The sequence below is a fragment of the Marmota marmota genome, unplaced genomic scaffold (genome assembly GCF_001458135.2).
Source record: "Marmota marmota marmota unplaced genomic scaffold, marMar, whole genome shotgun sequence".
NCBI lineage: Eukaryota > Metazoa > Chordata > Mammalia > Rodentia > Sciuridae > Marmota > Marmota marmota.
The window spans coordinates 9155794-9179833 of NW_026000222.1; the positions used below are offsets into that span (position 1 = coordinate 9155794).

Sequence of the window (24040 nt, forward strand, 5' to 3'; positions counted from 1 at the left end):
TTCACACGTGTCTGCACTTGATTCCCAAATCTTGAATTTATGGTGGTGTGATCTTGAGCAAGTTGATTCCTCTTTCTGAGCTCAATTTCCTGATCTGTAATCATAGCCAGACACATTGCACAGTGTTTCATGTTGGGGGCATTTGTGTAGTGATGATGCTAATAAGGCATATAAATTTTCTGTGCGTAATGCTCTCCTATATATAAAAGGGGAATTATAGTAGGTTTATGACCTCAGAAGAATGTTAGGAGGAACAATTAATGGCAATATCTAAAAATCAGCAAAAAATATAACATGAATATTTATATATTGCTTCTACTACTACTACAGCACCCAGGACACAGAACTATATACCTTAAGTGTTTTTTCTTGCTAAAAATTGAATGCATTAATCCATGAAACTAAAATTGTGTGAAGCATTTGGAGAAGGTGATAAATGATCATGCATGCTTGTGCCCCCTTGGGATTAACATCTGACATTGATCTTTCCGTAGGGTTTGCCCCCATCAGCGGGATGTGCAGTAAGTACCGAAGTTGTACCATCAATGAAGACACGGGGCTGGGCCTTGCTTTCACCATTGCTCATGAGTCGGGGCACAAGTGAGTGGCTCCTTGATTCACCACTTTGCACAGAAACTGGCCAAGAGGTTCTTTGGCACTCCTCTAATGATGGCTATTGATCTGGGTGGAATAAACGGGATAACTCATGAGTGCAGCTTAGAACAGGGCCTGACTATAAGAAGAGCTTGATCAAGGCCAGTTATTGTTCTTGTTGCTCTTTTTATGCTGCAGCATTACGTTGTGTGCAAAAATGGACCACAGGCTTCTTCATTGATTTTCTGGTCTTTTAGGCATTTATTTTTCTTTTTTGTTTTGCTTGAGTGAATTTATTTTCAGCTCATTCTTTACATCAAGGAAATAATCATGGAGACCTGAAAACTTCCTGGATGCAATAGCTTGCTGATTTAAATAAGTTTTTGTTGCACATCCTGGATATCCTTATAGTGGGTAATATTGTGTGCAGTTATTCTTTCAATTGATATGATAAATCTTTTTTGTGAGAATAGAGTTAGAAACAGAATGAGAAAACTGTGTAGTGAAATGAATTCATTTTACTGGGCATATAATTTGCTCAGGAGACAATCTCCAGAGAATTATTAGACACTTGAGCAGCCACAGCTGCACTGGAAAAAATATACTGCTTCACAAGGTGATGGTTTCAAAGGGCACTGCTCTTTGGATATACCAATCTAGGAGTATGTGTACATACGAACAGTGTGTGCACATTTTATTTAACAGATAACTTTTATACATCTTCTGAGCATCTGGTTCACTTCTGACATAAAGCAAACATCAAGCTGGGCACAGTGATGCACACCTGTAATCCCAGCAACTTGAGAGGCTGAGGCAGGAGGATCGTAAGTTCGAAACCAGCCTCAGCAATTTAGCAAGGACCATTACCTCTGTCTCAAAATAAGAAACAAAATGGCTTGGAATGTGGCTCAGTGGTAAAGCCCCTCTGGGTTCAATTCCTTGTATTTTAAAAAAAAAAAAAAAGCAAACATCATCCATTCAACAACTGTAATTCATAGTTTGCTATTTTGGTGCTGATGTATTTTATGAGCTAAGTTTATTATCTTCAGGAAGTCAGAATCATGGCCACTGCTCTTATCCAATAGTTTCGCAGCATTTTATTTACATATACACATAGCCACCTTCCCAGCAAGGTATGAATGAACCAATTTCATTGTGAATGGAGGTGCAGAGATGCCCATTAAGCACAAAGCTCTTTTGTATAGAACAGGAAATAAAATATCTGTTCATGTCAAGCATATGTCTGAATTCGTTCCATGAGCATGAAGTCCAGATTAACGGAGCTCCCATACACAATACTGGCATTGAAAGATGTCATCGTTCTTACGTATGAGTTAAAATTACCCAAGACCAAACCCAACATTTTAGATAAAGGGAAACAGAAACATACCCTTCAGGTAGGGTGGGAGAGAGGAATCAGATGTAAAATACAAGTTCTAGGTGGAATGGCCTTGTAACTTTAGGTTTTATGGGGCAGGCATATAAAGAAAATAATGTGTTCTTTTCTAAAATGCTACTAAGATAAGTTAGAAAATTGAAAAATTTTAAGGACAAAATTTAATCCATATTCAGTTTTCTTGTGTCCAGGAAATTCCAGAGAGGTACTAATGAAGCACTATTACCTCTTTGAGTAATATCTTCAATCTCTCCCCATCCCTTCTCCATTTGGGGGAAATAGTGCTTTTCATTTACAGATTTCAGGCTTTCATAAATATTGTTAGAAGGATTGTTTCCCACACAAATCTCCTTGGCTTCCTGGTTAGGTACAAAGAATTAGGCAAAACTGAAGATGGCAAAACACTTTTCCCTGCATCTATGTTGAGATTAATGAAGACCTATTTGTGAACGGTCATCTCTATAATACCTAGATAGAATCATGGTACCCAGCCACCCTGCCATTTCTTGATTGAGAAATTGGACGGAATGTTGGGAAAATGGCCAGATTATGGACACATGGGTCACAACAAAGCCATCTGTGGTTATGCCATATCTATTTGTTATAAACTGCCTTCAAAGGATAGCTATAAAAATTAAATTATATCACAATAACATCTTTATTTGCACACATAGGAATTACACCTGCCTTATAAAAAGGCAGGTTTTACTTCTTTAAATGATGAGATTAAGAACCTCCTAACTTATAACAACATTCATATTTATATCCCCCTGTCCTCTGCTTTCCTAAAAAAAATCACAAAAGGCTTTTTTATACACTGAATGTTTTCCTTATAGATGATTAAAGTAGTCAGGGAACTACCTAATACACACCATTAAGTAAGCTCTGTCTGTATCGTGGGGGGATATGCAGGGTATGTGCACTAATAACACATTTATTCTACAAGTTAGAGAACTAGAAATCATTTAGGGCCAATGAGCATAATTTCTAGGGAGTAGACCTCCTAAAGTCATTTTTACTAATTGGTAGAATCTTTTGCAATCAGATGGAACAAATTAAAAATTTTCTTCTATATTTAAAGGAAGTCCTTCATATACCTTCAATAGATGGTTTCAGCCATTAATTTTTAAAGATGTTCATTATTATAAAGGAATTGTATTCAGAGTTTCTGAATTCAGCTAATAAGTTGATCATCACGGGAGAGAAATGTTTAGATCACACTAGCCTTACGTATGAACTGTTCTTAAATAACTTGTAATTAATGATCTTCTCTCTGCACCTACCTCCTACTCACTCTGAACTTCCATGCCATAGTTCCATGATTAGAGGCAAGCAAAACATTTCGCTATTCTAAATTCTAGAAGTTGACTGCCCTATCACTTTAGCTTAGGAATCCTGACCAAGATTTTCTAACTCTTAAAGTGTGTAGCAGATCCACAATTATTTGATCTTTGTGGCCTAGAAATAATATCTTACAGCACTTAGCATTCTTTAAAGTCCTCTGGGTGAATTTTATAGCACTCTGTCGTATCTCATTTTTGTCTTTCTGTGTCTTACGGTTTCAATGCCCGTTTCTCACTGGGGTCCCTGAATTCTCGTGCATCTCTGAGCTCTCTCTGGTTGTAATTTGGAAAGTGGACCCGCAGCTGGGTGGTCTTCTGCATTCCCTTTCAGCTTTGGCATGATTCACGATGGTGAGGGGAACCCCTGCAAGAAGGCGGAAGGCAACATCATGTCTCCCACGCTAACCGGGAACAACGGGGTGTTTTCATGGTCTTCGTGCAGCCGACAGTATCTCAAGAAATTCCTTAGGTAAGAGGCTAATGCTGGAGGGCGCTCCAGGGCTGGAGTGGTGGCAGGAAAGAGTGTCAACAGGTATGAAAACAAACCCCAGTAGAAGTGTCTTTTGCCCTCCATGAGCAGAAAGACCAGAAAGTCCTGTGATGGTGTCATGGCCTCACACTGCCATGTGCAGTCCCCTTAGCGGTCCTACTACTGTCCTCCCCCATGGAGTAGAGGAAATGAGTCTTCAGTTAATGGCGTTGCTGAAGGTGCTCCACCTGGTGCCCTGCAGATGGAGGACTCACACCAGGTCTATTCTGACTTCAAGATCTACACCTCAGAACCCCATCTCTCTCTCCTCTCTGACTTCCAGAGGCTACTAGACATACTGCCTTTTCACTGTAATTAATCATTTTAATCGGATCAATTTGTCTTGGAGTTATAAAAAATGCTCCAATGGTATATTTTTTTAAATGAATAGAACATTTTCTTGATTGACTTTTATTTGAAATGGCATGGGCTAGCTGTATGTCCAAAAAACATCCAAAGGAGTTAGAACTGTGTAAAATCCTTTTGATAACTCGGAACTCCCAGACTGCTTGAATAAAAGCAGGAGTTTTTTTGATTCACATTAAACAATGAATGCTAAGTTCAATTATATGTATGTAGGTGAACCTTTTTAATCTGTGTTGACCCACATGAGCTCTTAGGTTCTGATCCTGTCTCTTTTTGATCAGATGTTAGTGAAGTTTCTTTGGGAACAGACATTTTTTGATTCTTTTTGACCCGTACAAATGTATATTATTTGCAAATGTTCACAGAATTAGCATAGGCAAGGCAAAGTAAATTCAAGGCCATCTGAACAAATTAGGACCCTAGGACAGAAAAAAAAATTAATAAATGTTTTGCTCACAATAAGCTTTGCCACATAGATTTTCTTATTAGTTTTAAATTTATTATTTGGGGCCTGAAATTATCTATTCCAACTCAAGTGAGAATGGAATCAAGAAATATTATAATTCATTAATGACTTGGTATAGATGGAATTTTCATCATTAATATGTTACTGTTAAATGGTTTGTGTTAGTAATAATAGCAACAGCTTCTAACTTTTCTTACGGTGCTGTTAAGCCATTACATTTCCTTGTTTGATTTGTGTATTAACTCTCACGGGCGTCATTGTCATTAACAGGGGCATGAGAATTCTACAACTTGGTCTTGGACGCATGGTCCATAGGACCCCTTTCTGTCTGATTTCAAAATTGCATTTACCCACCCATGTGAGTTAACCTCTCTGTGATACCACAGTTTAATTACTTAAGTGGAGATAATGTGCTTTCTAAGAACACACACATCAGGACTGATTTTTGTCCCCAACTTCCCAATTCAACAAATCTCAGACATTTTTTTTCCTTCATGTCTAACATGCCCTCCTCCTCGTTTACCCAGTAACCTTATTTATTTGTGTTTGTAAAGCTTATTTGAGGTAAAGTGCATCTTTGACCTCTGCCTCACCATCTATAAAAAGCACAACATGATTTAAAGCTCTACAAAGTCAGGTACTGTCTCTGTCTGGTTTGTTTTGTATACCTTTAGGGCTTGGTCTAATGCTTGCCAGGGAGAGGGCCCTCAATATAAATGTGTTCAACATTGCTGAACAAGATCGTCGAGTTGAGTTCTACATGTTTACCTTTCCCATCCAGTCCCAAGCCACATCAATTGGATGGCTAGAACTCCTAGCACCTATCACACCCCTTATGGCTATGCACATTCCTTCCCCAGGACAGGACTCACCCTTTGCAATAGTTGTGCACTTTAATGTTAAACATACCCATTTCTTTAGCCTTGTTAGATTTTTCTTTGCGTGACTGCATTCAGAAGGGTACTGTTTTAAGTGGAAAGATCACAGATCAACAGAGTAATTAAAAGCCATGTGTTATCATTACAGCACACCTCAGGCTGGATGTCTAGTGGATGAGCCCAAACAAACAGGACAGTATAAATATCCGGACAAACTACCAGGACAGATTTATGATGCCGACACACAGTGCAAGTGGCAATTTGGAGCAAAAGCCAAGTTATGCAGCCTTGGTTTTGTGAAGGTATGTTGCTTGTGATTTCAAACTTACATTAAGATTCTGCAGTGCATCAGTGTACCTACCCAAAGGATAAACATTTGGCTTGCTGAGGCCAAAGGTTAGAGTCTGGGTTATCTCTCAAATGTCAGTTGTTTGGCATGATAATTAAGTGGCAATTTTACTGTCAACGATTTATCCAGACTTATCCCCCATAGGCCAGGCCTGGTTTCAATACCACTTGACTGTATCCTTGGAAGCAAATTCCTCCTCCTTAGATGAAGAATTTATCCCTAGCTGTAAATATGGGAACAATAGCTTTTGCCGGCTGCTAATCATTGCTTTTGTTCTCTTCCTGTTCATATTTCCTTTAGTATAGTATGCTTAAAATCATCACCACCCCACATACTTTTTATAGTACAAGGAAACTGTTATTGGCAGTCAAATGTTTTGGGTATGTAAAAATACACAGTGTATCTTGAGTAGTCTTAGTAAGATTATTAAGTATTTTTTTAAAGATTGTGAAAATGATAAATGGGAAAATGCAGAAGCCCAGGATGTAGAAATGAGAGCAACCTCATTTCAGTTGGTCAAGAATTGCATTGAGAGCATTACGGTACATCAATAAAGAGTAGAATTGTTTTTAGGTTGGTTTTTTTCCCAGTGTCCAGTGAAAAACATTGAAGTCCTAGGTATTTAGATACAGGGAACTATGAAGGTTTATAGCTTCTCTTTCCACTTCTATTATTCCTCTCCTTTCTCCTCCTCTTCGCCTTATTTCTCCCCTCCCACCACCATCGTAACAACATCATAATTACCAATAGCACCCTCACCATTTCTGTTCACCACCATTGCCACCGCCATTCACCATTCATCACCATCTTCATTACCACCACTACCATCCCACCTGTCACCTACACCACCTTCCACCCTCCCTCACTACCAGCATCTCTGTTAACACTACCACCCACTTTTATTTTCAGCAGTTTCTAAGTGAACCTCTGTTCCACACAAGGCATTTGCTTAGAGATTTATCTCACTTGACCTCAATCTTCCCCAAAAATCTTTGAAGTAAAAATTATGACCACTTTCCACCTGGAGCTGAGAGAAGATATTTAATTTGTGCAAAACCACAAAACTTGTATACGGTGAAACCTTAACAAAACAAACCATCCATGTTGACACTGTTTCCTTCTCTCAACTGGCAAGCACCAGGTTTTCCTAAACTAACATTCAGTCATTAACAACTACCTTCACGATGTCTGTATTTTTTCCACATTTTTATTGGTGCATTGAAGTTGTACATAATGGTGGGATTGGTATGTTTCTGTATTTTTATTCACTTAATGCTACTTCTCTATAAATCAACTTACTTTCAAAATAGAAGTTGAACCCTAAAAAAAAATCTATCAAATCATAGATTTGATGTGGGGCTATATGACTTAATGCAATTTGAGTATATAACTGTTAAAGTCTATCTGGTTCCTCGTGTGTGTGTGTGTGTGTGTGTGTGTGTCTGTCTGTCTGTCTGTCTGTCTGTCTCCACATGTCCCCATGTCCTCCACACCACATAGACTTGACTTCAGCAAATGCTGGTATATCATGTGAAGTTACTAGATTTACAGCTGTTGCTATTTGCCTTTTGAGACTTTTGTTGAAAAAGTTTATCTCTTAACTTTGCCTGTCACTTCATTAAGAGGATTCATTATTTTTCTCAATCATCCATCAGATTTGTATTACACATTTACTACGTAGCAAGTGCAGAATTGGTTGTGAGTATTTGTTCAGAAATACAAAGAAAGCTCCTAAAATCACTCTCATTCTTTCAGGATCATGCATGCAGCAAGTGCTTGTGGGGTGTCTGCTCTGGGCGAGGCAGTGTGCAGGGCTTAAGCAACCATTCTTAAATTATAGATTGCTTTCTGGAAACCACCCCACCCCCACCCCCATATTTTTAAAAGACAGTATGTCAGCCTGAGGGTCTTCCCTGGGAAGCAGAACAAGGGGAAAGGGAGTTTCCAAACTAGAAGATGGACTAAAATGATGAGAGGCACAGAGACAAGGATGTCTGGGGCAGGGGGTGAGGTTAGCGAGACTTACTTAAGAGATAAGATGGTGTTGAGGGAAAATGGGGCAGGCAGGCCTGGCTGGTGGATCCTGAGTGTGGGTTCCTCCCACACAGCCTCGCTTTCTATATCATTCCTAATCCTAATTATAACCTGAGCCACGGCCACACACTCTGAGGATCCTAAATGGGCCCCGCTGGGCTCTAACCAGAAGGGGCTTCCAGAGCAATTAAACCTGTTTGTCCTGCTCCAGCAGGACAGCAGGAGATCACGTGTATCCAAGGGCCTGCATTAGCCCATCATTACTTTCTACCCCTTCAGTTTGCCACCTTTTTCCTTTAATCCACGACTCAGAGAAAGGCAGTTTTGCGTAGTCGTTAGAAGCACCAAAACAAACACCAGAGCCGGTTCTCAAAGTGTCTTCCCCAACCTGCAGATAGTTTGGCAGCATCACCTGGAACTTGTTAGAAATGCAAATGCTTAAGTCCCATCCAAGACCAGAGGAATAAGAAACTTGAGGTGTTTTCAAACTTCTCTATTTTAGAAAAGATTCTGGTTGATTCTGATGCAAGTTCAATGTTGAGAACCACAGGTAGACGACCTTCAATGCTAAACACACACACACACACACACACACACACACACTCTGACAATTTCAAACTGAATAGACCTGGGTTTAGGGTCTTAATCCACCATTTGCTAGAATCATCACTTGGGCAAGTCAGTCTGCTTCCCTCAGCCTTAGAGTATACATGCATAAGGAGAAGGTAATATTTATTAGTTCTTCCCTGGAAAATCTGTGGGGATTAATCTCTTGGTGCATTTGTATCACTGCGTAGGAATGAGGTAGCTTCCTCTTGCTGTCTTCCCTCTGTCTTCAGCGTTGTCATTACCATTACACTTGACTCTGCTTCAGCTGCCTTGTCAAAAGGGTCTGAAGACAGTAGTTTTATTACTTGTTCCCACTTCCCCTCTTTTTTCAGCCTCAAATTTTCTGGGTATCTAGCCCATAACACTTGATCTTTGTTCCCATCCAAAGTGTTTGTATTAGTCAGTATTTCTTTGCTATAACAAAATTCCTGAGGCAGTCTAGTTGAAGAATGAGAAGTTGCTTTAGCTCACAGTTTTGGAGGTTCATGGGTAAGGTACTGGCATTGGCTCAGCTCTGATGAGAGCCCTGTTTTCTGCATCCCACCATGGAGGATGGAAAAGTCAGGACATGTGTGGAAGCAAGCAATTAACATTGCTAAATAGCAAGCCAGATAGGCTGGATGGGGTCAGGTTCAGGATTGTATAAGAATCCACTCTCCAAAACTAACCAGAATTCCATGAGAAATACCTTTATCTCTTTTAAGGGCACACTCACAACTGACCCGATGACTTTGTACCCAGTCCCACCTGTTGGACAGTTCCAACATCTCCACACCGAAGACCATACTCCCAACACATGGACTCTTGGGGGACAAACCACGCCTAAGCCATAGCAGTGTTGATGAAAATGAGTTGTTAATCTGGCTAATAGTCCATGTTAGTTGGGCAGACCTACAGGAGGGTTACTTCTGTAGCCTCTGGGGAGGACATTCACTTGGTTATTACACACTCAGAAATGTTTCCTGGCTCAGAGAGTGATTGATGCTGTGAGTCAGAGGTCCATGCATGGTAGCGGAGTCCAATCAGTACTTCCATGCTGGTACTGCCCTGAGTTAGAAATGGGCAGCTGAACAGCTGCTCCATCTTTTGGTTGATACTGTGGGTGGGCAAGCAGCATTATTCTGTCATACAGCAAGGTCTGTTGTGTTTGCTTATAGACCCACTGAGAGAATTTGAAGCTAAAAGGAAATTGTGGGGAAGGTATTTTAATTCTAGTGAATGTTTTGGGACCATTGCCTCAGAAAGCATTCTCTTTGAAGGATAGTAGGATGTGTATGTGTTTCTTCTTCTAAGAATGTGACATTGGGATTAAAGAATGGAGGATAAATAGAAACTTCCTAGTATCTCATCACACCCCCTTTGTAATATACCAAATTTATTACATCATGCTTCAGTGTCTCCTGATTTCCCCCACATACTTATGTCCCGACAATATTGATGTCCTTGTAAGGGTTCCAAGTATTTCCTCTCTCCTGTGTCCAAGGCTCTGTCTGTGTATTTCCCCATCTTAGAACACTGCATGGCCACCGGAGGGACGAACACCTCATCATTTTGTGTTGTTGTTGAAGATTCAGCTCAAGAGTTACCTCCTTTATCCCCCATGGAGACTGGAACATTCCTTTCTCTGGGCTTTCTCTGCATCCTCTGTGTTAGCCTTACCACCTTGTAACCACCTGTGTCCTTGCCCATTGGGTAAAGTGACTAGCATGGCGGACAGGATCGCAGGTGCTCAGTGTGCATTTCTGGATTAGCAATGAGGACTGGAGCCCACATGTTTTTGGCACAATTCCTGTTTCCGCGAAGTGGAAGACGATGCTGTCTTTTCTCATCCTTCCTCGAGGAAGCAGGCTTGACTTGTCTGAGCAAGAAGGTGAGCCTGGGCTGGGGATGTGGCTCAAGCGGTAGCGTGCTCGCCTGGCATGCATGCGGCCTGGGTTCGATCCTCAGCACCACGTACAAAGATGTTGTGTCCGCCGAGAACTAAAATAAAAACATTAAAAAAAAAAAAAAAAAGGTGAGCCTGCACACCAGAGGAGCTTCTCAGCATCCTGTGTTTGTGCTCTTGCCTCCAGGAAGCATGCTTCTCTTCCAAAATCCTCTAGGGGGTCTGCCTTGGATGGAGATTTGTGTCTGTCTGCAAATGGGGAGGGGTAGTTAGTTTCACACAGTATTAGGAGACCCATTTGGCCACAGGTCTCAGCCACTTTCTCCAGTTCATCTTCAGCTGTGTATAATAAGATGATTATTTTGATCTTCGTTTGCCTGGCTCCAGTGTCTTATTTATCTACTGGTAGAACAGATAGGGGCATTATTTATTGTTGCTTTTCAGTCCAACGGTAAGGAAATTGAAGTTAATTATCTAGCCACAATCAGGCAGAAAGTGCCAGTGGACAAGAAGACAAAAAGCCCAGGTTTTCGAGTCAAAATTGTGATGAAATTGAATTTATTTTGAATGAATTTTTAGTAAATGGAGGACAGCCATTTCTTTGTATAAGAATAGCTATATGTATTCAGGTTTTTTTTGTACAACAATGCTGCAAACACATTATATACATTAGGTGTGTGTGTGTGTGTGTGTACACACACACACACACACACACACACACACATTACTATTTTCATTCATGCGTATCTTTGGAATATGCATTATCCACACTTTTCATGTTAAGATATAAATGTTTTGCTCATGTTTACAAAACCAGCAAATGGCAGAACTAGATTGAGTCTTGGCAGCACATGCTTTTGACCACATCTAATGCCTCTCCCGTATCTATCTGGAGAATATAGAATGGTACCAGTGCCCATCCCCTTAGGAAAAAAAAAACAATAAGGAAAGGGTACAAAATACTTCAATGGCCCATCACAAAAGAAGGTCAACAGAAAACAGTCTACAGTCCACGAACACATAAAATGGTGCTCAATCTTAGTTATCAGAAGGACACAGAATAAATCACAGTGAAACCCAACTGCACACCCAAATGTCATCAAGCACATGAAGCAACTGGAACTCTTTCTGTTGCTGATGAGTGTGGAAAATGGCGCGTTTACTTTGAGAAATGGTGTGGCAGTGTATTTTTAACATGGGAAATTAATTACAACTTTATCTTCTGATCCAGCAAATCCACTCCAAGGTATTTACCTTACAGAAATAAAAGATTATGATCATAAAACACTGGTCCAGAAATGTTCTTAGTTACTGCTTGATTCATAGGAACCAAAGACTGGGAGCAATTGGAATATCCTTCAAAAGGTGAATGGATGAACAAATTCTGGTGTATTTGTACAATGAAACTCTAGTCATCATTCAAAAAAAAAAACTATTGATTTACACAAAAGCATGAATGAGTTTTTAAAAAATTAAGCAAAATGCTATAAAAGAATCCATTTGGAAAATTCTATTTATATGGCATTTAAGAAAAAGCATCACTAATCTATGGTGACAGAAATCAGAACACTGGTTTCCTCTTGGAAATTTTGGGGGTGATGTGAATGTTCTGTCCTGATTATGGCATTGTCTACAGTGGCATATGTATTTTGTCAAGATTCCTAGAACCATTTGTTAAAATGGGTGCATATTATTATAGTAAATTATACTTCTGTAAACTGGATTTTTAAAAATGATACCATGACAATTTTTGTTGATTGTTACTTTTTAATTGTTAACTGCTACTTTTTAATTATTGCTTAGCTTAAAAGTTTGAGCAAATGAGTTTAAACATAAGTGAGTTTAAATCCAGGGCAACCAGAGACTTACCTGCTAAAGGCAACTGAGGAGTTTGCTTAACTTCTCTTGAGGCTCTACTTTCCCATGAGCACAGCAAAGGCAAGGATTGTGACCTTCCTCACAGGGTCATGATGAGGATGCAGAGAAATAATTCAGGGAAAACTCTGTTCAGCAGCACAGTTCGTCAGGTTCTCTTATGTTTTTAAAATTGAAGATTGTCCTTAAGTATTCCAGAGTTGTCATGACTAGTGAAGGTGACTTGTATTTATAAAGTCAACAATTTTCATTCGTATGCTGATTTACTTCACAATATTTATTAAAGTCTGCCTTGTCCCAGACATTATTCTTGGGATGTGTCAGAGAAAAAGCAAAGTTCCTTACCCACATAGCAATGAATTGTAATGGGAAGGAAAATGGCGCATAGAAGACACTGTAAATAAGTAAATGGTGTAAAAGTCAGAAGTGCTGAGTAAGTTGGGAGTGGGATAAGAGAAATTGGGAGGCTGATTGCATGGTGACTGGCTAAGGTTTTAATTGTGTAGTGATATGAGGTGAAACTTGGGCCAAGACTAGATGGAGGTAAGAAAGTGTTAGGTATTCAGATAGTAGGGAAAGTAGAACAGGCAGTGCAAAGGCCTAAGTTTGGAGGTGTTTACAGAACAATGCATAGCCAATGTGGATAGAGCAAAAATGGTAAAGGGGACCCGATGATATGTGGCTTGGCGGAGGATAATAAGGACTTTGGATTTTTCTAAGTGAAGTCGGAGGCATTGCATAGTTTTGAGCTGAGAAATGCCATGAGCTGACCTGATGTGGAAGGATGTCTAGCTCAGTGCTGTCCTCTAGAACTTTCTGTAGTGGTGGGAATGTTCAACATCCAATATGGTAGCCACTTACCACATCTGCCTCTTAGGAACTTGAAATGTGACTAGTGTCCCTGATTGAGGAAGTGCATCTTTTATTCATTTAAAGTGATCTAAATTTGGTTTTAATGAGCCACTTGTAGCTATGGACTACAGTACTGGACAACTGTGTTGAGAATGAACTAGGATGGATGGGGAAAGACAGAACTCGAGGCCCGTGAAAGGGTGTGGTGGTGAGCCTCTTCAAGGTGGCTTGGGACAGGGAGCAGTATAAGTGGAGATAATTGTTCAGACTCTAGAAATGGTTTGAAGGTACAGCCCATGTGATTTCATGATCTAGCGGCAGATTTTCTGATAGAATGTGAGAGAAAGAGAGGAGTTAGAGATGATGGCAGGATTTGGGGCCTGAATCGCTGGAAGGCTGGAGATGCCAAGACGTGAGATGGAAAAGGCTGAACATGGAACAGGTGTCGGGGGCTGGTGAGGAATTCAGTTCTGGAGGCGTGAAGTTTGAGATGTTGTATAAAACTTGATTTTCAGAAGCTATTCACATTTTCAGCATGTCGGGTTTTATGAGAAGGGATGTACGTCCTGGAATTTAACCAGAGAACGTGATCAGCAAGGGACAGAGGATGGAGAGCCCGAGACTCTTTCCTTAAAAATGTGGTCTCCTTCAGCAAAATCATATCCAGGCAGTATGAGACCTTGGGGTCTCTGTGGTTATTTCATTTTCCCTGAAATTATGACTTAAGTCCAGGTAATTATAGATAAGGAAAAGTTAGTTGAATAGTCTCGAAAAAGGAAAAAGGGAGGTACACACAACAAAAGCACAAACTCGCCTCTCTGTTTACTTTGAAAGGGAGCTTTCTCGGGGGCATTCCCGGTCGCCAGAGCATGCAGTTGGCTGTAATTACATTTGACTTCTGCTCTTCACCGCAGGAGAAATAACATGTTCATGCAGCCTGTATGAGTTCACTCCAGAGCCTTTGTGTGTGTGTTTGGTTGGTTTGGTTGGTTTTGCTTTATCTCTCGGGTCCTCTCCGGCTGCCCCTTCTCTCAGCCTCATGGCTTGGCATTGCCTGTGGCAGCTAGGACAGGCATTGCCTGTGCCACATGAGCTGGGGGTATAGGTTACACCTTTCATCTGGCTGCAAGAAAGAAGATGACTTAATTCTGAAAGCCCTTCTAAGGGTGGCTTTAATTGTCTCAATGGCTGGGTCCTCTCGCTCCTCCAGAGACTGCTCTCTTTTCCACATTATGTAGATCCCTGGACCCCGGGGTCACTTGATATGGAGACACATGGAGGTGGTCACCCTATGGTAACTGTGTTGGGGGCTGCCTCCTGCTTTCTAATGTCAGCGGCAGTTCAGAGAAAGATGTATGTATTTTGTCTTAGGAGCTCTTCTGGGATTTGCAAATGTTATGTGAGCCCCTGTCTGAGGCTGCTGCTGGTGCTTGTGTTTCTAAACAGTGACGTGAATTTTCTTCCATTCTCTTTTGAAGGAAAGATTTTTATGATTTACAAGGTCAAGATCACCACATATACTTCTGGTTTCTCTATGTTTTCTTTTCCTAGTCCTAGAGAAAGAGTGTGTGTGTGTGTGTAAGTGTGTAAAACATTACCAAGCATGTTCTGGCCATATTTTCTAGTTGTAAAATCTATATTAATTTGAATGCTTGGGGGAATTGGGTGTTTGGTGGATTGAATTTTCACCGTCACAACAAGAAACCACAAAAGTCATCTCATATTCTCCTGGTGGTGAATCCCCCCACCCCAATCCGTGAGTTCCCATTTTGACCTTTGAGAACAGAATGTGGCAAAATGCAATCACTTTGATGTTCTGGGATGTTTTGTGACATTCCATTGGTGGCTAGTTCTGAGTTGTGACTTGGACAGTTAGAACTGGAAGTCTCCTGGTCCTGGTTCAGCCCCTTTACTCTGTAGGTTGGGAACTGAGGCCTAGAACACTCGAGAGCTTTCCAACATCCATTCCCAGCAAGCCCAGGTCTGGAGCCATGGTGAAGACCCTGGATTCTGGAATATGAGGCCAGTTCTAGTGCCAAGTGCCACTTGCCACTAGCTGTGCAAATTCACAGCTTTGAAAGTGTCTGTAGCTTGCTCCACCTCCTCAGCTGCATGAGTTTAGATGAAGCAGGCTTCTGCCACTACAATGGTGGTGCTCCTATTAATTTCCAGGTGGTGTCATAAGCTTAGTGTGACATCCAGCAACAGAAATTTGTTATGTTGTTATTCTGGAAAAGGAAAAGGCTAACAGCAGGGGTGGGTGGGGATGTGTTCCCTGTGATCCTATCTGGGATAACCCATTTTCTTGGCCTTTCCAGCTTCTAAAAGCCACCTGCATTCCTTGACTCACGGCCCCTTCCTCCACCTTCAGAGCCAGCCTCCTCCTTCTACATCCCACTCAATCTCTCATTTCTCCATCTCCACTTTCCCATTTAAAAACCTGCAACTACATTGGGCCTACATGGATAATTAAAGAGAGTCTGTCCATCTCAAGGTCGTTTGATGAGCAGCCTCAGTTCCCCCTGCAGCTCTCATTGTCCTTTGCCGTATAAACTCACATAGTCACGGGTTCTAGGGATTGCCATGTGAGCCCTTTTCTGCCCACCACAGTCTAGCAGGATAACTGAAATGGTTTCACAGGTCTAGTGTGAGAATGAAATGATCTAGATAATTAAACTTTGTAATCAAAGATGAAGAAAGGAATGACGATGATGTTAATGGCCAAGGTTTTGGATAACTCCGTGGGCCAGGCAGGCTAACCATTTTGCATGCATCATATGGTTTTTCTCTGAGGACAGCTCCGTGGAGTCAAGTGCTAATTTTGTCACCTTTTTATGGGGAAAACAGAGGAAACTATAGCTTTCAGGAATTCTTAAACACATCCCTAGAGCACACATCCTGGAGTTCCAGGAAAAGGACTTGAATCAGAATTGCTTTATCCCCATTTTGATCTATTCTGCTGCACTGTTTATTATTGCCATTAGAACCCAGATGTCTTTGGTCTAATCCAAGGGTTCTCTAAATAAACTGCCGCGGCCTCCCAGTTGCTAAGCACATGACCACATTGTGGTTAAAACAAACGGCTTCTGCAGTTGCTAGAGCATTTGGCCTTTACCAACTCCACCTGCCTCTCCTTTCTGAATAATTTGTCTGATTTCAGCCACAATCTTAAAATATAATATTGTGTACAAAAGCTTTGAATATTTTCTTTTTTTTTCCTTGCATTACCACCCTTACCAGTCCCTTCTTGCCTTTCAGGACATTTGCAAATCACTTTGGTGCCACCGAGTGGGCCACAGGTGTGAGACCAAGTTTATGCCTGCAGCGGAAGGGACCATGTGTGGCTTGAGTATGGTAAACTGCATACTTGTTAGTTTTGGGCTCTGGAAACTTAATGAGGCATAGACACAGACTCTTTGCGTGGTGACTCAGAATGGAGTGCTTTGGCTGCATATACTTTCTGCCTTCTCTTTAAAATGATGAGCATTATTCAGCAGTGATTACAAATCTGAATGCTAATATAACCGTCAGTTCAATTGTTGAAGCAGATTTTTTTTTTGCCTTTGTTTTTCTTCTTTTAGATAGAGTCTCGAATTGAAATCTATTTGAATGAGCTAGTAGGTTTCATTGCACTCCACTTGCCTTTTAAGCTTGATGCCGTAGGTAAGAGTCTCAGGGAGCACATGTTCCCATAAATAGCAAAGAAATGACTGCCTCTCCAGACCAAGGCCTCTGCCACTCAGTTCACCTCACAGGAGCTTCCTTGGACTTTCTGACATGCTGCAGAGGTGCCCATCACTTAGAGTTACATTGCTATTGAAGGGTAAGAGGCATCTCCATCCACAAATGCCAAAAAAGCCTTTTTGCTTGTGAGCAATAGCCCCCTCTGTTATGGAAGATTATGGCAGACCTCTGTGTTTTGAAGGAAACATTCTCAGGTATTAGTTTCTCTTTTTCTTCCCCTTTCCCAGCAGAGTCTGTAGGGAAAGTTCACTTGGATAAGTGTTAGTCAGCTTTTCGTCACTGTGACAAAAATACCTGGGAACATCCACTTAGAGAAGGAAAGATTTATTTTGGCTCATGGTTTCAGTGGCTTCTGTCCATGGTTGGTAGGCTGCTGGCTCCATTGTTTTGGGCCTGAGATGAGGCAGATGAACATGATGGCGGAAGGGTGGAAAGAAGAAAGCTGCTCAGCTCATGACAGTGGGAAGGAAAGATGGAAGGAGGTCAGTAACAATATATACTTCCAGAGTACACCCCAGTAACTTACTTCCTTCAACCAGGTCCCCACTTCCTATGGCATCCATCAACTTCCAGTAGTCCAACTCTGGACAGTAGTACCTTGGGGAACAAGCCTTCAATACATAAATCTCTTGGGGGCCACCTCATATCCAAACCATAAGAAGGTACCAGTAAATGGTCCCGATTTGGAGAGTTCACTTGAAAAACCGAACATGTGCTACAAATGATAACATGTCAGTGGTTTACAGATCTTTGTTTTTGACTCTTTTAAGTCAACACAAGCCTGTGTAGACAAATTGGCCATTTAAAGTGAATTCAATTTCTGTGCAATCTTTTCAGTACTAGATATTGGGGAGAGGAGACTCTGAGGATACAGAAGTGAATAAAACTCAGCTATAACCTTTCAAGAATTTATAGTCCAGCAGAGAAAGCTATGCAGAGGCAGTAATTCCAACTCCCTTTAATGCATATCTTCTATAAGCACCAGTGGCTACCGAAGCCTAGATGAATGAAATTGAACCTTGCTCAGGATTAGGTATGCTTTGGGGATTCATTGCTGTGAGTGGGTTCTCCTGGGCCTACACTGGAGTGGAGTATCTTCAGCTGGAGAAGAGAAAGAGGAGACTTTTGAGGGAAAGGCCAAAAGTAGCGACAGAGCATAGACACAGCATATGAAAATAAGTGGGTGGTCAGCAAATGTATTTTTTATATTTATTAAGGCATTTATTCAACATCTCTTGGAAGGTCTATAATATTTATATTTTAAAGAAAATACATTTTTAAAAATTGAAGTTATGTGCAATTTTTAATCAGATATACTGCTCTTAGGAAATCCCAATGAGGATTCTCATTAAAAATGCTTATAGACGTTTTATAGCTGTGATGATACAAAGCAATGGGTTAATTAATCAAATAGTTAAAAATAACCATTCAAGCCAATTTAATTTTGAAGACTGAACTTGTAACTTGAGAATTAATAGATGATTTTCATTAAAAGAAAAAAAAAACTTAGCATCAATAAACATGGGAAGGCATATATAAGAACAGATTAATATAAATAATGAAAATATGTGATGTATAACAGGGCATAAGATTTAATATATAAGTAAATTAGGAACCTCAGTTCCATAGGGACTAAAATGCACTTTGATTAGACTTCAGTAAACAGAACAGGAGATGAGTCAGACCAGAAGTTAGGAAACCAATGTCCTAATGCCACCATCCCCCACCCCCATTATTTTGAAATGTGGGGGTGGGGTGTATAATCATGCTCTGAGAAAAGCCCGCCAATGTGAGGTCACCCTCAGCAGAAAGCATCCCCAGTAAGTCCCATCTGCCATCACTCCTGTGTAATAATGACTGCATTCTGGTACATATGCTCTTGTGACTCCTCCTTCCGCGGAGAGCGGAATTGTAATGAATGAGACTGTTCACCCCATAAAGGCTGAGGGCACCACTGCTTCATGTTTTATCTGGAGTGTCAGGGGCAGTGCAGCAGCTGGTCAGAATTTTGTTTCTTTCTAACCAGAACTCAACCTATCCTACCCCATCCTTAGGCAGTCCCCCGTCCTTCAGTGATGATTCTTACTATGAATATTCAGAAAATAATTGAGAAGGAAAGCCAGGTACTTTCATCTCAAGATATGTGTGCCAGGAAAGAAAGATGCATACATGCTTTCTATGCAAAGGTATTGCTGTAAGTCATGGCCATTCAGTTTGATATTAGAAGTACTGCCAGAAATATATATATATGTAGTTGGATAAAATTGTGGATGTATCTGTTTAGTATTTATATTTTATATAAAGATTTTCTATACACATGTGGATATTGGCATGTCTCTGGATATTTCCTCCACATTCCTACCTTCTAAACTCATTGGAAAGCCAGAGGGAGCAAGTTAGCAGCAGTCTAACCTAATACTGGGATAAATACTGAAATCATAGAAAGTCCAATTAGTTGAATGACTGGAACAGATCTAAAAAAAAACTTACTAATTTCCAAAAAGGAAATTAGATTAAAAATTAAGGTATGTGGATCAGTAATTTGCCTCAGAGGTCAAAGGTAGGATGAGTTCTGTTTAGGAACCTTGGCTGCTGAGTCCAATCTAGTCTCTGCTATTAGGTAGTTATTTGGGTAACTGTGTGACTAAGCAAGTTAGCATTTCTTTCCTAAATTTCTCTAACTCCTAAGTGCCGTGCAAGGCTTCTATGAGATTTTAATGTGAAGTTCCTCGTTCCCACTGATGGTCAGCTGCAGCTGCTGTGGCTGCTGCACGTGTTGCTGGCTGGTGTCAGCTACTGAGCCCAGTCCAATAGAGGCCCTGTGATCCCTGGTAGGGAAGAGGCATGCTTATTTGAGGGATAAAACCCTCAAATGACCGATTGCTTTCCCCCAGAAAGTTCTCAACAATGTTATATGGTTTCATGCAAACTCTGCAGTGGCAATTAATCCAGGGAAAAGAAAAATTAAAAACAGAAGAATTAATCAGCACAAGGCAAGAAGTTGAAGAAAGGAAGCGATATCTTAACCCAGACAAAGTGCTCTGGCAACCAAGCCACACAATCAACAGCTACAACGCCCAAGGTGTCACAGGGGAAAAGTGAAGATTTAAAAGTAAAAAAAAAAACACCCCATAATTTTGTAACTGAACCCCTATTTCTCCGCAAAACCTGGCATGGTCCAAACCCAACCTTTTGGATCTAATTGCAGAGGCTTTTGGGAAAGTGTGCAGTGTGCTAAGTCATGCAGAACTTACTCATATTAAAATCACCACAAGAAAAATATCTAGCCCCCTCCCCCCAAAAACCCTACCAGACTAATATAACCCCCAAATCCCCAAGAAGGGAGATGACCAGCAAGGTCTGGACTATGCTGCAAAGAACTCAAAGGGGAAGGTCAGCCCAGATCACAGCTCCGCCTTGTGCAGATCACGGGTTAATGAAAGACCCAGAGCTAATCCATCAGATGCCGAAAGACTTTGAAGTCATCAGAGGGTCTGAGATGAGGACCTTTCATATAGTCAAAAGGGTAACATACGTTATCTGAAGACCATGATTGGTTCAGACTGGAAGTTACTTGGGTTCCTAAGAAATGCCCAATAGTGATGTTGCCCAACAAAAATATATTGTATGTCCAATTATCTGTTCTTAGGAGATAATCATCAAAATGATCAATGCTTTGTTAATATCTTAAAATCCGTTTCTCCTTGAGTGAGTGACCTGAGTTGTCCCTGGGTAGTAGCACTGTTTCTCATTGTCAAGGGAGGCCCCTTTGCAATTTCGCCCGACTCCTGGGTTGTTAGGTGGAACCTCATCCCATGTTCCACCTTGACAGTTCACGGATCATGTGAGGCTCAGCTTGTTGGTGGGAGATGCTACTTCTGTCTAGCTGGGCAGCTTTTCAAAATGCAGGCAGCCAAGGTGGAGTAACTGTTAATAAAACTGCGCAGAGAAAGGGACCGATCAAGGGGTCCTGCATTTTCCTCTTTGCCCACAGACCCGTTTCTCCCATTCCTATACAGGTGTTCACATCTCCCTGTGCTTTCCCAGGTGTGCTCTGACGGGAACCGTGTCCCACGTTCTTTTCACAGTGGTGTCGGCAAGGCCAGTGTGTAAAGTTTGGGGAGCTCGGGCCCCGGCCCATCCATGGCCAGTGGTCCACCTGGTCGAAGTGGTCAGAATGTTCCAGAACTTGTGGTGGAGGAGTCAAGTATCAGGAGAGACACTGCAATAACCCCAAGTAAGGCTCCCACAGAAAGCCAGCCAGTAACACACTGGTTTTCTTCCCTCTGGGGAATAACAGTCAACCAGGATTTTACAATTTGCACAGAATTGGAGGCAGGGTGGGCAGAAACCAAAACACAGCAAAGAACTTATTCCACGCATGAATGTGACCATCAAGGACAAGTCATAGCCCAAGTTACTTTCTTAACCTACCCTGGGCTCTACAGTCATACAGTCAGGTGCCTGAGAGATTATGGAGCACAGAAGCTCAGTTGGTGGAATGCATGGCTGTCTGTCAAGCTGTGAGTTGGAGAAAATGTGCTTATTTTTGCTTTGCAGGAATGTATACCAACGTGGGCCGACTGTTCTGCCTGACTTCTCAAAAGAAACAAACAAACAAAAAAAAGTTATGTGTGAAGTTTTCCAATTTTTAAATTATTGACAAGAAATTCAATTTCCTTTGAAAACAAAAAGCCACTAAGAGGACAAGTTAAATCACGAATGGATTGAAATTGGCCGATGGTCCCTGTGGGCACTCTGGTTGAGTCAGACTAGAGTCTGAATTGCCATCCATACTCTGTGTAAATACCGGTGTGCTTAGGTTACTGTTATATATGCTAAGTTACGCGTCAGGTATTTTCCATTGCATGTGATCTAGAAAGAGCCTAGGCTTCAGACAAATACTCCAGGTCATGTGTCTGCCACCTCTTAAATGTATGGCTTTGAGAAAATCACTTGAACTCTCAGCTCGTGTTTGTGGGTGGAATGGAGACATATGTAATACCCTTCTGTGATCCTGGTGATGTTCTCGGGAGAATTAGAAATTGTTTCTAGAGAGTGCCTGTAACATAGGGAGCATCCAGTGGGCACTCAGAAGAAGGATCTGGGGACTGTGTGGTGTTCGTTTCTCTTACCCCAAGTTCACCAGGAAGACAGGATCACTCCACAGAAGCAAGGGGGAGAGGCAGAGACATCACTGATGGTCCTGGACCTAGAGAATGCTAATAGGGTCAGAAGAATGTGATGGGGACCTTGAAAATGGTCCAGGTAACTTCCCAATACAGTCTGAGTGATGGAAGAGCCCAGGGCTTAAGAACATAGATTCTGAAGCCCCTAGATTTGCATGCTGGCCTGCTAGCTATGTGGCCACCCACAACAGGCTCTCTCTGTTCCCAGAGCCGTAATTTGTGAGAATAGGATAATGATAGCACCTACAACAGCTAATAGTTACATAATGTTTTCAGAAGGGACTGGTATGTCATAGCATTGCATAAATGGTAAATTGAGAATTAAATAATGCAACTAGAGTAAAAGGAAACTTTTAAAGAGACAAAGGGTACTTCATCTGAGTCAGCAGGCTGAGCTGGATCAAAAAGGATTTTTTTGTTTGTTTTTTGTTCCCCCTGCCCCTCCCCCAAATTATAAGGAGCAGTTTGGAGTTAACTTGACCATGATTTGTCAAGCACTACTTGGGATATCTTGGGTTAACCTAGGGTTTTTCAGCTTCAGCACTACTGACATGAAGTGCTGGAAAATTCTTTTGTGGGGTTTGCCCTGTACATTGCAGGATAGTTAGCAGCAACTTTGTCATCTGCCCATCTGGTACTAGTAGGATCACTATCCAACTCCCCACCCTCAAGTTGTGACAAATGACAATAATGCCAGGCATTGCCAAATGTCTTATGAGGGGCAGAATCATCTTCCATTGAGTTGCTGGGGTCTCATCAGATCCAGTCACTGGGCATAAAGGAAGAAAGGCTTTGATGCATTTATAACTCATACCAGATTATTAAAACCACCCTTCTGAAACTTTGAACACAGCCCATGTCTTGGCTAGAACTGTTAAAAACCTTTATATTACTTTACATTTTTGAAGCATATTTCATGGATCTGGTTTTCATACATCACGAAATTTTACAATCTCACTATTTTCCCCAAAAAGAAATAGATGGCCCAGTTTAATAGCTCTGCTGGTAAAGTGCATGCGTGACGCCCCCGAGATTTAAATTAAAACCTTTCTCATATCTATGGGATGGAGAACTCTCATTATAATAGGGACTCATTCGTGGAAATAACATATTGTAATTTCAGAGATGCCTAATAAAAGGATTAATCACTGAAGTAATTCTACTCAGTGCAGTTTCATCATGTTGATCAAGATCGAGGATCATCAGGATAGTGTTTATTGAACTCTGCATGAAGTCACAAAACATGTAGAGGGTCGGCCATCCCAGGACAGCTGAATTGATTGTTCTGTCTCTGCTCTTAATTTGCTTTTTTTTTTTCCCCTCCCAATTTCAAGTTACTGGTTTCTTTCTTGCTTCAGTTTCAGCATTGGGTTCCTCTGTTCACATCAGCCAGCTGACCCTTTTTATTTTCTCATCTGAGAAGCAATATGGGGCCTATTTCATTTAGTGGTGTTTTTCCCAGTACATATTTTATTTCATGAAACATGGATCATTCCTGCCTGGGTTATGGATTTATCAAATGGTTGAGGTTTCATAGAGTGTAAAATCTGTCTACTCCTGGAACAGCCATTACCAGCAGCACCTGTGGCCACCTCCGTTCACTCATGTCTGTTCTAGGAGTTCTTAATTGGTCCAGTCTCTGGTTTCTGTGTCTCACAAAATACTTCTTTAGACATTTGTTCCCAGTCTGGTTGATGGTGACACATGGATTGAAATCAGTTGTTTTACAGATGGCAGCTGGATAGGGGAGAGAGAGAATGCTGATCACAGAAGCAGCCCCTGCCTGGGCACCATGCTGCAAATGGCAGAGTCAGACCAGATCCCCAGTCTTAACCCTTTGACATCTTTTTCTGGTTGCTACACCATAAGAAAGCCTGGGTGTTTTAGTCAGCTTTTTTCACTGCTGTGACTAAAAGGACCCAACCAAAACA

The 24040-nt window shown here is 41.2% G+C and overlaps 1 protein-coding gene across 2 annotated transcripts in view; it reads left to right on the top strand.

The window, feature by feature from the left end:
* Positions 1 to 24040, top strand: part of Adamts18 (ADAM metallopeptidase with thrombospondin type 1 motif 18) — a 135133-nt gene that overhangs the window by 55655 nt on the left and 55438 nt on the right. For both annotated transcript variants that reach the window (XM_048792356.1, XM_048792355.1), the window contains exons 6-10: positions 495 to 600; positions 3665 to 3802; positions 5721 to 5874; positions 16435 to 16530; positions 21009 to 21157. In XM_048792356.1, coding sequence (XP_048648313.1) covers positions 495 to 600; positions 3665 to 3802; positions 5721 to 5874; positions 16435 to 16530; positions 21009 to 21157 — 643 coding nt within the window. The remainder of the gene's footprint in view (positions 1 to 494; positions 601 to 3664; positions 3803 to 5720; positions 5875 to 16434; positions 16531 to 21008; positions 21158 to 24040) is intronic.